Source organism: Ursus arctos, unplaced genomic scaffold, assembly GCF_023065955.2.
Source record: "Ursus arctos isolate Adak ecotype North America unplaced genomic scaffold, UrsArc2.0 scaffold_2, whole genome shotgun sequence".
Lineage (NCBI taxonomy): Eukaryota > Metazoa > Chordata > Mammalia > Carnivora > Ursidae > Ursus > Ursus arctos.
This window is the reverse complement of record NW_026622874.1, coordinates 41,831,533-41,852,289: the sequence shown is the minus strand read 5'-3', so window position 1 is coordinate 41,852,289 and position 20,757 is coordinate 41,831,533. Positions and strand designations below refer to the sequence as shown.

The window sequence follows — 20,757 nt, the reverse complement described above, 5'->3', positions numbered from 1 at the left end:
TAATTGTCTTTCTCTGCTTGACTTATTTCACTTAGCATTATCTCCTCCAGTCCTGTCCATGTTGCAGCAAATGTTGAGAAATCATTCTTTTTGATGGCTGAGTAATATTCCATTGTATATACGGACCACATCTTTTTAATCCAGTCATCTGTTGAAGGGCATCTCGGCTCCTTGCATGATTTAGCTATTGTGGACAATGCTGCTATGAACATTGGGGTGCAGATGGCCCTTCTCTTCACTACGTCTGTATCTTTGGGGTAAATACCCAGTAGTGCAATTGCTGGACCATAGGGTAGCTCAATTTTTAACTTTTTAAGGGACCTCCACACTGTTTTCCAAAGTGGCTGTACCAACTTGCATTCCCACCAGCAATGTAGGAGGGATCCCCTTTGTCCACATCCTCTCCAACAATTGTTGTTTCCTGCCTTGTCATTGTTACTGATTTTAAATCAATCCCTTTTAAAATTTTGTTAAAATATATGTAGCACGTTATTTATTATTTTCCAGTAGTCTTTTTATTAGCCTATATATTTATTTTCTTCAGGTCTGCTCATTTAATATTACCCTTTTTTGTTTATATACAGGATCATTTTTCTTCAGCCTTGAGAGCTTTAGTGGGGTTTTCGAAGTGTCAGACTGCCATTGTTGAATTCTCTCTGTTTTTGGTTTGTTTGAGAATGTGTTTCTATTCTCCTTCATTTTGCAATATGTTTTCCCTGGGTTCAGAGTTCTCTGTTGCCATTTACTTTTCAGCACTTTAGAAATGCCCTCACATTGTCTTCATGCTTCAGTTGTAACTATTACAAACATACTGTTATTTTCATTGTTCTCCTAAAAGAAATGTGTGTTCTTTTCTCTGTCTGCCTTTAAGATTTTGCCTTTATCTTTGGTTTTCAGCAAAGTATAGTTTTTCTTTGTATTTACCCTTTTAGTTTGTTGTAGTTTTTTTGTTTTTTGTTTTTCTTGTTTTGTTTTGTTTTGTTTTTTGAGCTTTTGAATCTGAGAGTTGATTTTTTGTCATCAATTTTGGAAACCTTTGAGCTATTCTTTCTTCAAATAATTCTGTCTTCTCTCTTCTCTAGTTTTGGAACTTTATTTAGACATACATATATATCACTTGGCTCTGCTCCACACATTTATAAATGTAGTCTCTTTTATTTGTTATGTTGTTTTCTACACTTTTATCTTCCTGTATTCATTTTGGATATTTCTACATCAATCTTCTTCAGATTTAATACGTTTGTGTTCTGCTATCTGCATTTGGCTCTTAACTCCACAACTCAATCATCCAGTGCATCTTTATTTTGGATATTTATTTTGTAATTTTAGCAAAACACATGATTATTTTTATAGCATCAATTTTCTTTTGAATATCTTTGTCTTTTTACTCATTTCATCTATTAGTTTCCTATATTTCCTTTAATGCACTTAAAACAGCTATTTTAAAGAAACTTGACACTAATTCCAACATCTGGATCTGAGTGTCTGCTTCTATGAGCCATTTATTTTTTGTTTCATTTCTTGATCACATTTTTTTTGCTTCTTTATGTGTCTTCCAGTTTTTTATCTAAAGCCATACATTTCATATGAAATAAATGTATGATAATGTTTATATGATTTACCTCCCATTGACAAGTGTTTGCTCTTTCTTGATCTAATCAAGAAACAAACTCAAATGGGTTTGAGTTGCACTTCTATTTTGAGTCAGTCCACTTCTGGTTTCAAAAGTCTCAAGGTAAAGACCTTCTTGGCTTTTTATCAAGTACCTGGTTGGTCTCTTCTTCCTCCATCCCAGAACACTCTGAGAGATTTATCGTGTTTTTCTGATGTTTTGACCTCTGCTCTTAAATCTCACCCCAAGTGACTTTTAAATATGTCAACTGTCTTGATGAGGATACAGTTGTGTATTTGAAGCAAGATCCTTTTCTTATTGGGACTTTTTCTAAGAGACTATAGGAACTTTAACTCCACTCTTAAGAAACTACTTAGGCTCCAGCAGAGCACCCTCATTCTGAAGGGATTCCAACCAAATTTTTCATGTTAGACATGCCTCCAAAAGTTGGTCCCATTTTTCTTTTCCTCATCACATTCCTCCACTCAGGCAAAGCCTGATCTTCAATCCATACCCAGAGTTGGCAAACACGACCAGATAAGAAATGGCCAAAAACTGTATGTTTGCATAAAACAGGCCCTTCCCACTTTGGTTTAGTTCATTTAATCCTTTTTCTCCTCACAATTTCCAGTTCCTTTCAATACACACACAGACACACACACACACACACACACACACATGCATGCACGCACAAGTTTGTTGTTTTTCCAATTTGCTGCAGGAATGTTCTGTTTATTGCATCGTATTTGGGATGTTCCCATTCAAGTTTGTGTCATCTTGCCATGCTTTATTTTTTTAAATAGAATGCATATCATACATTTATGTAATTACTTATTTAATGACTAACTTCCCTAGTAGAGCAGAAATACTTAAGACCAGGAACTTTGTCTCTTTTAAAATTTATTGTTTTTTCTACAGAACTTAGAATACTGCCTAGCAAGCATTTTCCAAATCAATGAGTGAATAGCAGAATGCAGTGCAGCAGTTAAGAATAATATGATATCTCCCCCATATTCCCTGGCTAAGAGGTCAGAGATAGCAACTGTTCCCTTAGTTCATTTTAAAACTTTCCATTTGTACATAAATTCCAGCTGGCAGATATTGTCAATTATCTCACCTTTGATGACTTTTGTGTGTGTTGTACTTGCATCCCCAAAGGATAAGTAACTTTCAGCTTTCTACAATGATGTCTCTGTTGTTCCATAATCTTCATGCAGTGACATGCACTTATGGCTTCCCAATTTATTCTTAGGTCTAATGTAGTGATAAAATAATAAACAGAATCAATATTTTGGCTAAAACATATAGTAAAGGAAAACTATTTCTATGGAAAGTTATTTTTACAAATTTATGTTGATTCAATTTCTGTAAGGTAAAAAATATATTTTATATATTTTAAGACATACTTTTGGATGGACCTGTAACAGCATAAGTATTTTTAAAAGCAAAAATAACCGAAACATATTGTTTTATATTTAAAAACAATTTAAATAAGCACTTTAAGGACTTACTTTGTTTTTATTGTTTATAGATTGCAAAGGACCCCCTCCAAGAAAACAAACTGAAATTTTGTCAGGTGCCTGGCCTGACCAAACATATCCAGAGGGCACTCGGGCTACATATAAATGCCGACCTGGATTTAGAACTCTTGGAGCTATTATAATGGAATGCAAGAATGGAGAATGGGAGTCTCTTAATCCATTGAGGATATGTCGGGGTAAATAATTCATACATTTGTGAAATTTGTGAAAACTTTAGCTATGAAAATACTGAATGTTTGATATTGTAACAATATTAGTTGAATTATAGCACAACTGTGATTTAAATACAAAATCATATGCCATCACTATTCTTTTTTTTAATGTAGAACTTCAATTTTTTTTTAAGATTTTATTTATTTATTTGACAGAGATAGAGACAGCCAGCTAGAGAGGGAACACAAGCAGGGGGAGTGGGAGAGGAAGAAGCAGGCTCATAGTGGAGGGGCCTGATGTGGGGCTCGATCCCATAACGCCGGGAGCACGCCCTGAGCCGAAAGCAGACGCTTAACGACTGTGCCACCCAGGCGCCCCCATCACTATTCTTAATAAGGAGTTGTAATCTAAAATTAAAAAAACCCAACCATACAGATAAATTTAATTTTAAAAGGATAATTGACATTTTTCACCTTTGCACATCTTCAGTTATGTCCTCTGATATAATATCGAATGTCATTTTCCTTGAACTCCTACATAAAATGTGTTTCCCTGTGTTACATAATAATATCATTCTTTTGCGTTTTAGAAAGGCCCTGTGGACATCCTGGAGATATTCGTTTTGGTTCTTTTCACCTTGAAAGAGGAAATGAGTTTGTGTATGGTGCAAAGGTTGTTTACACATGTGATGAGGGGTATGTAATATTAAAAGCGATTTATAATTGGGACAGTTATAATTTAGGTAGTAAATAGGAACTGTACTAATTAGTATTTTTAAGGTTGCTTTATTTTTCTATGAGCATTTTTATAAGTACGATACAAGTAGTCTGAAAAATTAAGCCATAATGGAAATGATGATATTTGAATACCAAATTATCCCCTCGACACTGAAAAATTGAAATGAATTATAATTACTCTGGTAGAGTGTAGTTATAGGAGGGCTGGGAAATAGTATACATATAAATAAAGGTTTATTCCAACAAGTCCTGATTACATTCTATTATGTGCAGAGTATATGGGAGTTCAGTATGTCAGGGACAGTGGGAATGGTAACAAAATCAGATTACCTATGGCACCTCCTTTAATAAAAGCTTATAAAATTTAGGAGAAGCAAATATTTTATACTGAAATAATAGTAACTACCATTTTTTAAGTTTCCGTGGTCTACAAATTATTCTTATCACGTGGACCAAAAATGCTACTACATTCATAATCATTGACTCTTCGTTCTCTAACCACATACTGGATTTTCATGGCTAATCTTAACACTATGATACCTCCTCAGTGTTCTTTATTTCTGTTATTCCCAGCCAAGTCAAAAAATTATTTCGAAGAAAGTTTCATATATGAGAAAACCAATGTCATTTCAATTTTATGCCACATAAATATAAATAGGATCAAGAAATTACAAACTGGGGGCTCCTGGGTGGCTTAGCCAGTTAAATGTCTGCCTGCTGCTCAGGTCATGATTGTAGGGTCCTGGGATGGAGCCCGGAGGGGGCTTCCTGCTCAACGGGGAGTCTGCTGCTCCTTTCCTCTCTGCAACCCCCCTCTCACTCTCTCTCAAATGAATAAATAATCTTTTTTTAAAAAAATAAATTACAAATTGATTCTTATTCTTGTCTCAATTATTTCTTTATTTGAGGCAACACAATGTAATTTAGAGATTTATGAAAGTTCTGTTTTCAAAATTATCTCTCTTGTGGTTATCAAAATGCTGCCCATTATTTTGTTTTTGAGAAAAAGCTTTTTACCTCTAGCCATTCACTGTAATATTAAGAAGGATGCTTTGCCTTGATCTAAAGCCTCTGGTAATGATTGCATATTTTGCATCTGTCCCAGGGAACTGTCATTCGAGTAGAGCATTTTAGATTTTAAGGATGGGCTTGATGGGTTATGACAGTTAGATAAATTTGACATTGAATGGGTTATATATGCAGACCTGACTCGATGAATGCACTCTGGAAAAATTAATTAATTAAAAATAATAAAAATTTAAAATAAAAAATTAACCTCATGCTAAGAAATTTGGGCTACTGCTATCCTTGATTATGTAAAAAGTCCAAAATGTTCCAAAAATATAATTGTGGAGGGCAGGAGTATGGAACAAGACTGGAGGAAGGGTAACATATTGTTAGCTCTTGATTATTACCATCTTTTTGGTTTGGGTTTGGGTTCAAGAAGGTTATAACATTGTTAAGTGTAACTAATTGACTGACTCAATGAAAAAATAAAAGGATATTGTGCACAAAATCATAATGAGTTTGTGTTGTGAACCAAGGATTACGGCTATTCCAAGTCCATGTGCCTGAGGACTTGAGGCTCTTTCCTAAGTAAGAAAGAAGCTTAAGAAAGAATGAAAAAAAATTTAAAAAACAGAGAAAGAAATTTAAGAAAAAGAAAGCAAGAAAGCAAGAAAGCAAGAAAGAAAAAGAAAGAAAGAAAAAGGAAAAGAAAGAGAAAAGGAGGGAGGGAGGGAAGATGGAAGGGAGGAAGGAGGGAGGGAAGGAAGGAGGGAAAGAAGGAAGGAGGGAGGGAAGGAAGGAAGGAAGGAAGGAAGGAAGGAAGGAAGGAAGGAAGGAAGGAAGGAAGGAAATGCATATGCTGTTAATTTTCTCTGAAATGGAGTTTCGAGACATTCGGAATGTTATCAAAATTGCATATAAATACATATTAGCTCACCACTCTGTTATTTTTGTTTTTCAGGTATCAATTGCTAGGTAGGATTAATTTCCGTGAGTGTGAACCAGATGGATGGACCAATGATATTCCTCTTTGTGAAGGTACATGTAAAATTGATTTACCAACATATTCAAATATTTAAAATATCAAGATTTTTTGAGATGTCTTACATCAAAGTTTCCTTAAAATTTGTAATTAAATATTTTTTACTTAAAGTATTTTTGTGGCTTCTAATATAGTACAGAATGGATATCTAGACTTTTTATTACTGCATTATTTTGTGTTTCATTAACCAAATATGAGTACAGGCTCATCTGATCTAATATTCAAAGTATTCAGAGTATTAGAACCCAGAAGGAAAGGGTTCTAACCACTAGAAAAAACACAAGTATCAGAATTTCAGCTTTATTAATGAAGATATTCTCACCGCATTATACGCAAATAATGAATCATGGAACATTACATCAAAAACTAAGGATATACTGTGTGGTGACTAACATAACATAATAAAAAGTTATTAAAAAAAAAAGAAGAAGAAATTCTCACCCAATAACCACCCAAGTGCAAGGATCTCCAGTAACAGCTGAAGTGAAGAACATGATTTAGACATTTCTGCCCTCTAGTGTGGCAAGGGAGATTTTCCTGTGGTCTTAGTCTCACTGAAAAGAGACAGGAAGTAAGGAAGAGCTCTGCTTTTTCTTACTGACCCATAAAGCAAAGAGTAAGAATGAGAAAATGTAGGCCCTGTTTCCAGATTTTGAGCTAGTAATCCCAATCTCTAGTCATCATGGAAATAAGAGAGATAAATCAGAATAGTCTTAGTTCCATGATGAGGAAAAAGTAGAGAGGGAGAGGGAAGGAGGAGTGACAGAGGAAGGGAGAGAGGGAGGAAGGAGGAGGAAGAGGAACAAGGTGGAAGAGGAGGAAGTAGAGGAGAAAAGAAGAAGAAGGAGGAGGTGGATGAGGAGGAAGAGAAGGAGGAGAAGAAGAGGAAGAAGGAGAAGAAGGAGGAGGAGGGGGAAGAGGAGGAAGTGAAGGAGGAGGGGAGAGGAAGCGGGACAGGAGGAAGGGGGAAGGAGGAGGAAGAAGAAATGTGATCACTCATTTTCTTTGTCCACTCTCATAGGAAAAGAATGAGAGATAAGCTTATTGGTTTTTTTTAACTTACTAGCCCTTATATCCAACAGTTTTATCAAATGTTTCTTTTAAAAAATTAATTTCCCCAATCTAACTTTGCTTATGATTTTATCCATATATGTGAATGTATACATACTTTCATAATAAAGTTGTCAAATTCTATTAGGAAAAGTTACATTTATTATTTTTTTTCAGTTGTTAAGTGTTTACCAGTGACAGAACCAGAGAATGGGAGACTTAGCAGTACTGCGTTGGAACTAGACCAAGACTATACTTTTGGACAAGTAGTACGTTTTCAGTGTAATTCAGGCTTCAAGCTTGATGGGCCTGCAGAAATCCATTGCTCAACAAATGGTGTTTGGAGTGGAGAAGCACCAAAATGTGTGGGTAAGATACACTTACTGTTCATGTGATTGGATGATTTTAGTTTTTCTCATGAAAATATGCATTTTCAAATACTGTGCCTCCTAAAGAATATGAATAATACTAATAACTAACATTTATCGAGCACTTACTATTTGCCAGTAATTGATCCAAGTTCTTTACATGCATCATTCCATTTTACCTTCAAAATGTTTGTGATTTATGCTCTATTTTCTGCTCTATTTTATAATCAAGGAAACTGTGGTGCAAAAAAAAGTTAAATCTCATGACCTAGATTATCATGGCATAAATGGTAGAGTTAAGATTCAGACCTCGGTGCCTGAAACCAAAGCCCATGGTCTTAACTGTAATTAAATTATGATTGGTTTTCATGGCTCAAATAGCATTTCTGCTGCAAGTTTTAATGTTGGCCTATAGAATAGGCTTTCTTTTAACTTGAAAAGTGAAAATTTCATTATTTATTTCCACTGATGAATCATGATGACCTTCTGTGCTTGAATAATACTTCTAGAAAAGGGTCCTGTTTTATATATACGCTGTGAGTTTAGATAAGTGTGTGGAACTGAATTGCATCCACTAAATAAATTTTTGCCTTTTAAAAAAAGTTCTATAGTAAACTGTAAGTCAAAATTTCTTTAGTTATAATGCTGCTAACCAGTACATCATGACCAGTCTGATTATTGGGGCTTTTGTAATGAAACATTATGGTCAATTTATTTAAAAGTGCCATACTTCATTTTACTGGACTTGTGCAACAGAAATTTCTGCCATATATATTTTTTAACATTATCTAAGATCTCTTGGTTATTTTCACTTTCTTCAGTCTAGTCTATCCAACAGTGAGATGCAGGGAAAAGCATTCCTCTTCTTAAAAACTCTTTTGAACAAATTTAGCTCCTCAAGTCAGTAATGGTAAACATATTTATTTCAGCACAACAAATACTGTATGTTCTAGAGGTTCACAGATGGGGTTTCCTTCTTAAGACTAAATTTCTGTGGTTAGTGAAACTTTCGTGGAATAACTAATGCATATTTTTCAAGTGAAGTTGAGGAGGGGAATAGTATACCAGTCACGGGAACACATGGAGAGGAAGGTACAAATACAAGGTCGCAACTCAGTGACAGATTGAAGATAGGCCAGTACAGAGTTCTAAGGTGCTACATGTCATGCTGAAGAATTTGGCTTTTATTCAGACTGAATTGGGAATCGCTGGAGGATTTTAAATGGAACAATGAAGGGACAAGAAAAAAAGGCCCTGAAGTTACAAACAGGAAAACAGATTAGAAAGATGGGAGAATTGGATTTGGGAAACTAATTATTGTTGCTGTAATCCCAGGGAGAAATGTTTGAGAGAAGATGGGGTCAAAGATGATGGCCAGTTTTTGTTTTGTTTTTTTTTTTAGACAGATAATTTGAATGGATAGTGATGCCGCAAAAACAAGTCAGTTCTTTTCAACGGTGTTAGAATTTTTGTTTGGTTGCCTGATTTACCTGATAGAAACAGAATTTGTGTCTTTAATATAACTATGTCTCAGAGAAGGCCCTCTAATATATAACATACATTTTGGAATTTAATCCCTTATATTTAGAAATTTCCTGCCAAGAGCCAGAAATTGTAAATGGACGTCCTACATCTCAGAAGCAAATTTACAAGGAAAATGAACGACTTCAATATCAATGTAACAAGGGTTATGAATACACTGATAGAGGAGATGCCGTATGTACTAAATTTGGATGGACTCCAACTCCTTCATGTAGAGGTAATGTTATATTTCTTTTCTATATATTTTGCTGTATATTTTATAAATTGTTTCATTCATATACTCCTTACAGTTAAGCAGTTTATTTTTTCTCACAATGGAGTATTAATGTTTACAAGAATCAACTATTATAAAGACAATATACTTAACATTTTGTGTGCAAGGCCCATTTTGAGATCAATTAGTATACTTCTCTCATTCTGAAGATAGACATAAAAGAACCAGAAGCATTCAATAGCTCATTAAACAGTTGGTCTGTGGTCAAAAACAAGTCTAGAGCAGAGCCAGTGTTGTAATAGGCTTCCTAATTCCCAGGTATCTACACTTCCCAGATTGCTCTTATATAGCATTTAGCTATAAAAAGTAAATTATATTAATCCCAGATGAGGAAACCTTCCATTGACAATGGAATTAAGTGGAAGTAACTGGAGATTTCATTAACCACAGACCTAAGACGAATCAACAGTGATGATGCTGGGGAAAAAAAACAAAACTCTTTTAGACTTCATAATGGAAGGATGTTGTACAGAGCTAGAATCCATCTTAACTGTGTTTGGTGCCCACCACAATTATGTCTGAAATATTGTGTTCTACTTAGAGAGATGTTTTCAAACTATCATGACCAAAAAGAGAGAATGTAGACAGTTGAGTTTAAGAAATCATATCATTAGAAGCATAACAAGAAGATACAGCTATAGCATGGTAATAACTGTGTTGAGATAATTGCAAACATTTGTGGAAAAGAGTGAATCAGCTTCTGTTGAGGGCAGTAGCAGTGAGTGAAACAAGTAACAAGGGCTAACATACATGAAATCAGAGGTCAAGTGCCTTTCTCAAAGGGTGAGTTTTACAGATATTGTCATACTGTGAGCCATGGTGGGTGGGGAGATGGTAAGAAGAGTTGAACTCTTAGAAGCCCTCTGAACTTTTAATATGTGATTCATAATTACATGTATAAACCTTGTTTAATGATCCTCTTTTACAATAACTAGAGTTAGCTTTTGAGTCGATTTTATTCTTTTAAAAAAAAATTTGGTTGACTTTTTTAAATTTTAAGTAAGCTCTACACCCAACATGGTGCTTGAACTCACAGCCCTGATATCTAGTGTCACATGCTCTACTGACTGAGCCAGCCAGGCACCCTCTCCTCTGCCAAAAAAAAAAAAAAAAAGTTTGAGTCCACAAATAGCTCCTTGGAAAATATATCCTCCTACAATTGAGTGACCTCCACTTTCAGACATTATTAAGAAAATATTTTAGAAAGAGGTTAATGAACACAGAACAATGATCACTCGCATTAGATCCATGTTCAGCTGATGACGTGTGAAGTCCAGCTGTTTGTCTTCATGGCATTCATGGTTCCTACATAACGTGGGTGCACAAGTCCTCTGGCATTAACTTCTGCCATATGTTTTACTTCCAGAACCCCACTTGAATATTTAGATAAAGTTATCCATCCAGTTATCAAAATATAACTTATAAACCACTTATTTTGTATCAGTCCCCTTGTCCTGTATAAACATTAGAATAAATCATCATTTCAGGTTTCAATGAAGTTACCTACTTCAAAGTAAGACTTTGGAATCTGAATTCAATTTTACTTTGACATAAGGTCAATTTTATTTCCTATTTATGCTCACTTCCAATGTAGGTCTGAAGGGACTCTGCTCATTATATTAACTGTAAGAATCAAGGGATAGAGACATCATCTTTCCATGGCTTTTCTTAATCACTGCAGCTATGGAGAAGAGAACATAAAAAATCACAAAATGGCTTTTAAAACTTCCTCCCTGAAGGGAAACATGTTACTTTACACTAATTTCATTGTCCTATGCAAATCATAGGGCTATGTCTACTTCAAATGGGTAGGGATATGCAATCTAAGTGTCTGGAAAGAAGAGACTTGGAATATTTGTAAACAGTCCCAATGAGAACCACAAATGCCAAGGAAGTTGAAGAATAGTTGGAAAGAATAGTTGAAGCAATATGTCATGAATTTATTGCCACATATGGAATATCATGATATATGCGATAGCCCTGGAGAAAGAGGATTCGAGTCCAGGGAGCACAAATATATCATATGAGAGATAATAGTGGTGGGACATGAATGATATGGTGGGAAGATATGAGACTATACTCATTTTAATCCCATTTTTGTGCTGTGATAGGGACAAAAAAATAATATCCAGTTCCTTTATTTTTATGTACTTGATTATTTTAATGGGTAGTGATTTCTACATTATCCACATGTCCTTTTTTTTTTTTTTCTTTTCAGAAGTAGCATGTGCTTCTCCTTATATTCCAAATGGTGACTACAGACCTAAAGCCGTCCAATACAGAACTGGAGATGAAATCACATATTACTGTAGAAATGACTATTATCCTGCAACCCATGTAAATACTGCAACATGTACTAGCAAAGGCTGGCAACCTCCTCCAAGATGTACTTGTAAGTTCCATTCATATCTTGACTTACTTCTTAATTCTGAAATTACTGTCTCTTAAACAAACAAGCTTTTCACTATTGAATATAAAGTTGGTGTGTGTTGGTCATATATAGGCTTTATACATTGGGATATGTTCCCTCTACACCCACTTTGTTAAGAGTTTCATCATAAAAGTTCTTGAATTTTATCAAATGCTTTTTGTGCATCTATTAAGATGATCATATGATTTTTATCCTTCGTTTTGTTAATGTGGTTTATCACATTGATTTGTGGGTGTTGAACCATCCTTGCATCCCTGAAATGAATCCACTTGATCAAAGTGTATTATCCTTTTAATGTATTGTTGAATTCAGTTTGCTAATATTTTGTTGAAGATTTTTACACCTATGTTTTTCAAGTATTGGCCTGTAATTTTCTTCTCTTGTGGTGTCTTTCTCTGGTTTTGGTATCAGGGTAACTCTGGCCACATGAAATGACTATGGAAGTGTTCCCTCCTCTTCTATATTTTTGAAGAGTTAGAAAAGGATTAACATTAATCCTTCCTTAAATGTTGGTATAATTCACCAGTGAAGCCATCTGGTCTTGGACTTTTGTTTGTTGGGAGGTTTTTGATTACTGATTTAATCTCCAGACTAGTAATTGGTCTTTCAGATTTTTTATTTCTTCACGATTCAGTCTTGGTAGGTTGTATATTTCTGGGAATTTATCTATCTATTCTATGTTGTCCAATTCATTGGTGTATAATTGTTCATAGTAGTCTCTTATGAGCCTTTATATTTCTCAGATATCAATTGTATGTCTCCTCTTTCACTTCTGATTATATATAGATATATAATCATTTCTGATTATATATAATTATATATAATCAGAAAAGATATTTGATGTGATTTCAATCTTCTTAATATTATTAAGACTTGTTTTTTGATATAACATATGTCTATCCTGAAGAATGTTCCATGTGTACTTGATAAGAGTTTGTATTCTGATAGTTCTAGATGGATGTTCTGTGTATGTCTGTTAAGTCCATTTGGTCTAACATGTCACTTCATGTCAGTATCTCCTGATTAATTTTCTGTCTGAATGATCTATTGATTGATGAAAGAGGGAGTAAGAATTATTGTATTGCTATTTCTCCCTTTATTTCTGTTAATATTTGCTTAACATTTTAAGTGCTCCTATGTTGACTGCTTAAAATTTACAAGTATTATAGCCTCTCGTGGGATGAGCTCCTCAATGTAATGACCATTTTTGTCTTTTATTACAGTCTTTGCTTTAAAGTCTATTTTGTCTGATATAAGTATAGCACACTAGTGTTTTCTTTTTTTTTCTTTTTATTTATTTATTTTTTTGTCTGGCTTTCATTTGCATGGACTATCTTTTTCTTTTTCCTTTCTTTTTTTTTTTTTTAAAGATCTTATTTATTCATTTGACAGAGACAGCCAGAGAGAGAGGGAACACAAGCAGGGGGAGTGGGAGAGGAAGAAGCAGGCTCCCAGCAGAGGAGCCTGATGTGGGGCTCGATCCCAGAACGCTGGGATCACACACTGAGCTGAAGACAGACGCTTAACGACTGCGCCACCCAGGCGCCCCATGGAATATCTTTTTTCTATCCCCTCACTTTCAGTCTGTGTGTCCTTACATCTGAACTGAGCCTCTTATAGGCAGCATACAGATGGGTCCTTTTTTTAAAAATCTATTCAGCCATGCTCTATCTTTTGATTAGAGTATTTAGTACATTTACATTTAAAGTAGTTATTTATAGGTGTGTGCTTATTACCATTTTGTTATTTGTTTTCCCACTGTTTTGTAATTCCTCCGGTCCTTTCTTCTTCTCATGCTTTATGCCTTTGTGATTTTATTATTTTCTGTAGTAGTATGCTTAGATTCATTTGTCTTAAACTTCTGCACACCTACCAAAGGTTTTCACTTTGTGATTACCACAAGACGTACATAAAACAACTTATATTTACAGTAGTCTACTTTAACTTGAAAAGAACTTAAGTTTGATTGTGTTCTAAAGCTCTAACATCTTCCTCCCCCATGTCTATATTTTTGATGTCACAATTTACATGTTTTGTGCATCCTTTAATAAATTATCATAGTTATTCTTATTTTTACTACTTTTGTCTCTTTACCTTCTTACTAACTTTGTAAGTGATCAACCCTTAGAACATTATTCTGAATTTTACCATATATTTGTCTTTACCAATGAGATTTATACATTTATATGTTTTCCTGTTAATAATTAGCACCCTTTTGCCTCAACCTAAAGAATTCCCTATAACAGTTCTTATAATGCTAATATAGTGGTGATTAACTACTTTAGCTTTGCTTGTCTGGGAAACTTTTTAATCTCTCTATGTAGCAAGTTGGTTTTCTCTTGTTGCTTTTGAGATTTTCTCCATGTCTTTAACTTTTGATAGTTTAACTATAATGTGTATTGGTGTGGGTTTCTTTGAGTTCATCTTATTTGCAACTCTGTAGGTTTCCTGGATCTGTATGTCTATTTCCTTCCCCAGATTAGGGAAATGTTCAGTCCCTATTTCTTCAAATAAGTTTTCTGTCCCTTTCTCTCTTCTTCTTCTGGGACTCTTATAGTGTGAATGTTGGTCTACTGATGTTGTCCCGTCAGTCCCCATCTTTACTCTTTTGTATTCCTTTTTCTTTTTGCTGCTTTGATTCGGGGGGTTCCACTATCTTCTCTTCCCTATCATTTCAGGAAGGATCAAAGTTGGCCTTCCACTACCCTGTTCCCGATCCTTTCTTCTGCTTCCTCTAGTCTGCTATTGAAACTTTTTACTGTATTTTTCAGTACAATTATTGTATTCCTCAGCTCTGTGATTTCTACTTGGTACTTTCTTATATGTTCTATCTCTTTGTTGAAATTCTCACTATATTTATCCACTCTTCTCCCAAGCTTAGTGAGCATCTTTATAACCATTATTTTGAAGTCTTTATCAGGTAAATCACTTATTTTCATTTTATGATAGGCTTTTTCTGAGGTTTTATCTTGTTCTTTCATTTTGAATATATTCCTCTGTTTCTTTATTTTCCTTGATTCTCTGTGTTGGTTTCTGTGCATTAGATAAAACAGCCACCACTCCTAATCTTGAAGGAATGACCTCACTTAGGAGATGACCATTATTGTTTAGCCCTGCCTTGGTTTTTGGTTATCTCTTAAGCCTTGTGATTGTCCAATCACTCTACTTTATTTTTAGTGGCTCCCAGTAGCTGAGAGTGGGTCAAGACCTGGCCAGTGTCCCAAAGGGGAGAATCTCAGTCAGCACCTACATTCAGGCTGATTGGAAGCCAGGTCCTCAGGCAACAATGTTTAATGTATGCAAATATACCTCTTTCAGGGAAAGACATGGAGATGGGCATTTCTGTCTGCTCCTTCTGAACTGAGCAATAGAATGATAGCCAGTTAAGAACTGTTTCTTTCTCTGCCACCATCTATTTGAGTTCATGAATACAAACCCTGCTGGCCACCAAGGGCAGGCAATCAAGGGCCAATATCTGGGCAGCAATCACAAAAGCCAGGGCACCAGATGCAAAAACTGGACACCAGATGTGTGTATGATCTCTCTTCTAGGAGGTACCAGCACTCTGGAGTGCAGCAAAGAGAGAACTGTGGTCTCTAGCAGTCTCTGGGAGGATTACAGTTGGCCCTTAGTTTAATTCGAAGCCTGCCTTTCAGGCCTCAGTTATGAAGATAGACCAATAGGAATCACTCAGCTAGTTTGGCAGGGGAAGGGCAGTTCAGTCAAAATTATTCCACATGTAACTGTAGATTCAGTGTGTTCAAGGGTAGAGGTGTGTTCAGGATCTCCTACATCTCCATCTTGAATCACTTCCATAAGAAAAATATTTAATCATGTTTATGGTTCACTTATGGAAATGGTAGATCCGTCCAACTATATCTGGACCTCAGCAAGGTTATTCCACAAGGGACCTTATGAAGTTCTTGTGGACAAGATGGGGAAATTGACCAGTTAGATGGTTTATGAGAGAGTTGGTAATTTCATTAAATAACCTTACCTAAGTGTCAGATTCAGGACTTTGTTCTTAGGCCTATTTCATTACTCATTTCTGTTGTCATGTAGTTTCATTGGATTAGGGGAAACAGTACAAATTCACAAGTGGAATTACTCGGGATAATGATAGTGAATCTGCATTAGTACAGATTCATTCTTCAAAAAGAATCTTATGGGCTAGGTTGAATCTAATACCATGACATTTAGTAGTGATAACTGTAAGATCCTGGACTTAGGTCAAAGGAATCAGCTGTACAAGTACAGACAGATTAGAAATATTTTTTTTTAATTAGTGAATATTTGGGGTGCCTGGGGGGCCTCATTTGGTTAAGCATCTGACTCTTGATTTCAGCTCAGGTTTGATTTCAGGGTCGTGAGTTCAAACCCCATGTTGGACCCTACGCTGGGTGTGGAGCCTACCTTTAAAAAAATTAGTAAATATTTTAATCAATTTTGAGATTAGTTTGAGTCAAAACTATGACAGAACCACCAGTAACAACCTACATTGATAGACGTGTAAGGTAGAATGATACTGTTCTAAATCTTCCCAATCTCAGTGCTGATCAGACTATAAGTGATATATTATATTTCCTTCAGAGATGATCTTGTTAGAGTATAAAAACATACCTAAATGTGCCCCGAAAACAGGAAGATAGTAAAGAGGTTCAAGCCTGTCATAATAATAATACCTACTTTTAATTTTATCCCCTTTGTATACCTTTTGAAAAGAAATCGTAGTAGGCTGTTTTCTTTCGTTGATATCCTTTGAAACACCATAATGGGTAGATAGCCATAGTTCTTCTGAAATCAGACCACCAGGATTCAAATCTCTCCTTTACAATTTCACAATTTAATTGAGTTGTTTAAGACTCGGTTCTTGCAAATCCAGAGACTGAAGCTTGTCTATGGTAGAATTATTGTTAAATGACACACAACTTGATGTATCATGATGAAATTCATTCAAGGGTAAGGAGAAAATAATTTGAATCTTAAAAATTAGTAGGAGAAAAAAAACCCTAGAAGGTTACTTACAAGAATAAGAGTAAATGAGCATTTTATTTTTTTTTTTTTTTTTTTTTAATTAATAATGATTTTTTATTATATTATGTTAGTCACCATACAGTACATCCCCGGTTTTCGATGTAAATGAGCATTTTAATCTCAACATTGGAAGCTTAAAGAAAGGGGGGGGGAATCTATCATTAAGAGCTATGAACTGTAGGCCAAGAATTTATACTTAGAGAAGGTATCATTTACAAATCTGTATTAAAGGGGCACCTCGATGGCTCAGTTGTTTAAGCATCTGACTTTGGCTTAGGTCATGATCCTGGGGTCCTGCTTAGCAGGGAGACTACTGTCTCTCTGTCCCTCCCACACCTTGTGTGCATGTTCTCTCTCTCAAATAAATATGTAAAATCTTTTTAAACAATCTTTATTAAGGAAAAACAGTATATGCAAGGATTCAAGTTGTATAATCCATATAACAAGTCTGCAGAAACTACTGGAAAATTTCTCTAATCAAACAAAAAGGAAAATGGATCAGCGAACTTAAATAAGATGAAGATGATAATGAATACTTGTGTGTGTGTGTTGGAACTTTTGTTCATGTGTTGCACAAGATTTCTTGCAATTGAATCATTTTATGAAAAAAACTCTAATATTAGTCTGGTATTAAAAGTACTAGATTTTCTCTAAATCATCCAACAGAAAGGGAAAGTTTTTCTAGAAAATATTATATATAAATGTGTTTAAACAACAGAACTCTTAAACATATATATCAAAAATATTCAATATATAAGAATAACTCAAAAAATATAATTACATTATACCTCAATAAAAATAGGACAGTTTGGTGTTTAAAAATAATCAAACTATGAAGGCATCAAATTTCACTTTTATTCTAAAATATACATGTTATGACTTATATGACATGTTTGAAAGCACTCCTATATATGATATATATGACATATTATGTAAATATGACATATTTTTAAACACCTCGTGTACATGATATATACATACTATGACATAAATGTCACATTATATATGATACATATATCATATGTGTCAAATATACAATATATAGTATGACATATTATGTATGACATTTAAAAATACTTCATATATATATGTCATATATATTATGGCATATGTATGACATATTTTTAAATATCTCATTCTCCAATTAAAATTAGTAATAACAATCAAATGTTTACCATAATCTTGATTAATTTGGATATTAAGAAATATTCTTAGTCCATTTCTCTGATTAAAAAGAGGAAAACTTGCCTGAATGACTGGTTTCAGGTGTTAATAAGAATATTATTTTTCTGTATAATGTGGTGAATGGAAAAATTTTTTGTTTCTCTATATTTCTCACACTATTTACAATAAATAGAAAAATAAATTAATGAATGTTATGCTACAAAAAATCCCACTATCTCCCTACATTGAGTTGGTTTGAGAAGAAAACCCAGGGCTCTGATTTCTGTTGAGAACAGAAAAGAAAGGAAAAGAACATAGATGATCTGAGCAATAAAATCATTACTTTCATCTCTCAACCAAGATGCTCATTTAATCAACCAGGGCTAGGATATACAAACTCAAGAAGACTTCATTAATAGGTCTGTGCACTTTTATTCCTCAAGAGTTTTTGTACAAGTTTATGTATCATGTGACCCACAAGATATAATTTTAACTTCATTAGCAATAATTTCATCACATATCCCTGTCATCTGAATTTTATAACTTTTCTTGTCCTAGAAACCCTGTTGCAATGAGCGAAATTATGCTAATAAGAGGATATAATCACCAATGAAACAATTCATTTCTAGTTTTATTTTTTTATTAAGGTAAAACATTATTTATACTGTTTTTGTTTCTTTGTTTGTATTGCAAGTGAAGCCTTGTGATTTTCCAGAAATAAAACATGGACGTTTGTACGATGAAAATAGATATAGACCATACTTTCCAGTAGCTATAGGGAAATATTATTACTATTCCTGTGATTCCAATTTTGTGACTCCTTCACGAAGTTACTGGCAGTACATTACTTGCACACACGAAGGATGGAACCCAAAAGTACCATGCCAGAGTAAGTAAATCTTTTTATAATTGTATATGTGTAAACATTTCAATTAGTGGGGGGAAAACACATGAGTACAATTAAGCCTTGTCTGACAAAAATAAGGCCAACAGATAATTTTTATGAGCAAAAAGACCAAAATAGGTTTTTCCTTTAGGAGGAGCTCTTCATAAAAATCACATTAGAGCTAAAGATAGAAGCTTTTCAAAAATACCTATAACATTCATACTATTTTAATTATAAAAACTGAAGATAAATAATATTGAATATTGATTTTTTTTGTACACATTCAGTAGTAGTTTTAGTTTTTCTTAAGTTACGTGTTATTTTTGGATACTTAAGCATTATAGTTTAAATAGTGTACAAATAGGTTTAATTTACATTTTGACTGAATTTATGGGTTTTTAAAATTTTTTGTTCATCATTTTTATGATTTTTAGGACGATGTATTTTCAATTATTTGAAAAATGGAGATTATCCGAGGCAAGGACAAACATATTTCCAAGGTGAATCTGTGCCAGTTAAATGCAATTCTGGTCACAGTCTTCAAAATGAGCAGACTGTAATGACATGTACAGAGAATGACTGGTTCCCTCCTCCCGAATGCATTCCTCTCAGTAAGTAAATGATCTGAGATCCCAGTATATTTATGGCTTTCTAACCCTCATCTATATTAACAGTAGCAAAATGTTAAATCAACTTTCTTATTTCTGCCAATGGATATACTTAGCTTTATTTTTCCCAGTATGTATGAGTGGATATACAAATTTCTTGATACATATATAGCAAAATAAATGTCTAGTGGTAGGTATTAGTCAAGAAAACAGTAAAAGAAACACAAAGAAGAAACCGAAATAAGACAGTTACACGGCAGTGAAGGGAAGAAGATGGCAGTGGAGTAGGAGGAACATTGGCTTGCCTCGTCCAATGAATACACCTAGATAACCATCAGATCATCCTAAATACCCCAGAAATTGACCTGAAGACTGGCAGAACAAATTCCACAACTAAAGGTTGAGAAGAGGCCACATCGAAGAAGTAAGATGTACAGAGACACAGTTTGAGAGAAAGAGATTGTGGCCACTAGGGTGGGGAGAGAGCCATGGTCACAGAGAAAGGCAAGAGACAGACTAACACAGAAGGGAGCACATGGGAAAAATGAATCACCATAACAATTGTCTTGGAAAGTGAGAGGGACCAAATTTCATAATTCTTACAACCAGTGGGGTTTAAAGCCTAGGGTTTTAAAGGTCAGTGTGCTTGCCTCTGTGACAGCTCAAATGGGCATTGGGGCTTGGAGAAAAGGCAGCCAAGCAGTCTGTGAACATACAGCTGGAAAGAGCAATCTGAAGAGAACCCAGGGCTCACACTGAGGAGTGTGTTGCAGAAAAGCAGTTTTCACAGAGAGATCCCTTTGGGAACAAAGGAACTGGCAGGTGCCATTTCCCTCCCCCATTCTTCAGCATAAACATGGAGCCACCTGTGGGAACCAGCACAGGGCCAGCACTCACTACCTAACTTTCTTGCACCAAGTCCCACCTCCCTGTGCTCCACCCTTCCCGGTCATGCTTGCCTAAGTCCCAGTGCAGCCAACTTCCTCCCCCAGGAGACCCCAAAACACAGTCCTCACATCTCCCACCCTGGGAGTTTTGGTGAGCTTTGATTCCAGCAGTGGTGGTAAGATGTCTCATTTCACAAACAGACCAGAGCACACCTAGGCAAAGAGGGCCTCTGCAGATGACTGGCCTGAAGGATAAAGCAGTCAGAACACAACATCAGTGTGCATACACCACACATTGGAGACACTCCCTGAAGTGTCAGGCCCTGGGGAACAGGGGTCACAACACTACAGAGCACTATAGAACCTCTTCTTCATAAGCCCATTACCCTCAAGAACAGGAGAAGTTGCTGACTTTCTGAA

At 35.0% G+C, this 20,757-nt stretch overlaps 1 protein-coding gene across 5 annotated transcripts in view; it reads left to right on the top strand.

The window, feature by feature from the left end:
• CFH (complement factor H) overlaps positions 1 to 20,757 on the top strand; it is a 135,018-nt gene that overhangs the window by 82,615 nt on the left and 31,646 nt on the right. For 4 of the 5 annotated variants that reach the window (XM_057315417.1, XM_057315416.1, XM_048225454.2 and 1 more), the window contains 8 exons: positions 3,144 to 3,329; positions 3,896 to 4,001; positions 6,013 to 6,089; positions 7,321 to 7,512; positions 9,100 to 9,270; positions 11,546 to 11,719; positions 18,651 to 18,845; positions 19,277 to 19,453. In XM_057315417.1, coding sequence (XP_057171400.1) covers positions 3,144 to 3,329; positions 3,896 to 4,001; positions 6,013 to 6,089; positions 7,321 to 7,512; positions 9,100 to 9,270; positions 11,546 to 11,719; positions 18,651 to 18,845; positions 19,277 to 19,453 — 1,278 coding nt within the window. The remainder of the gene's footprint in view (positions 1 to 3,143; positions 3,330 to 3,895; positions 4,002 to 6,012; positions 6,090 to 7,320; positions 7,513 to 9,099; positions 9,271 to 11,545; positions 11,720 to 18,650; positions 18,846 to 19,276; positions 19,454 to 20,757) is intronic. The other variant, XM_057315419.1, reaches the window with a different exon arrangement.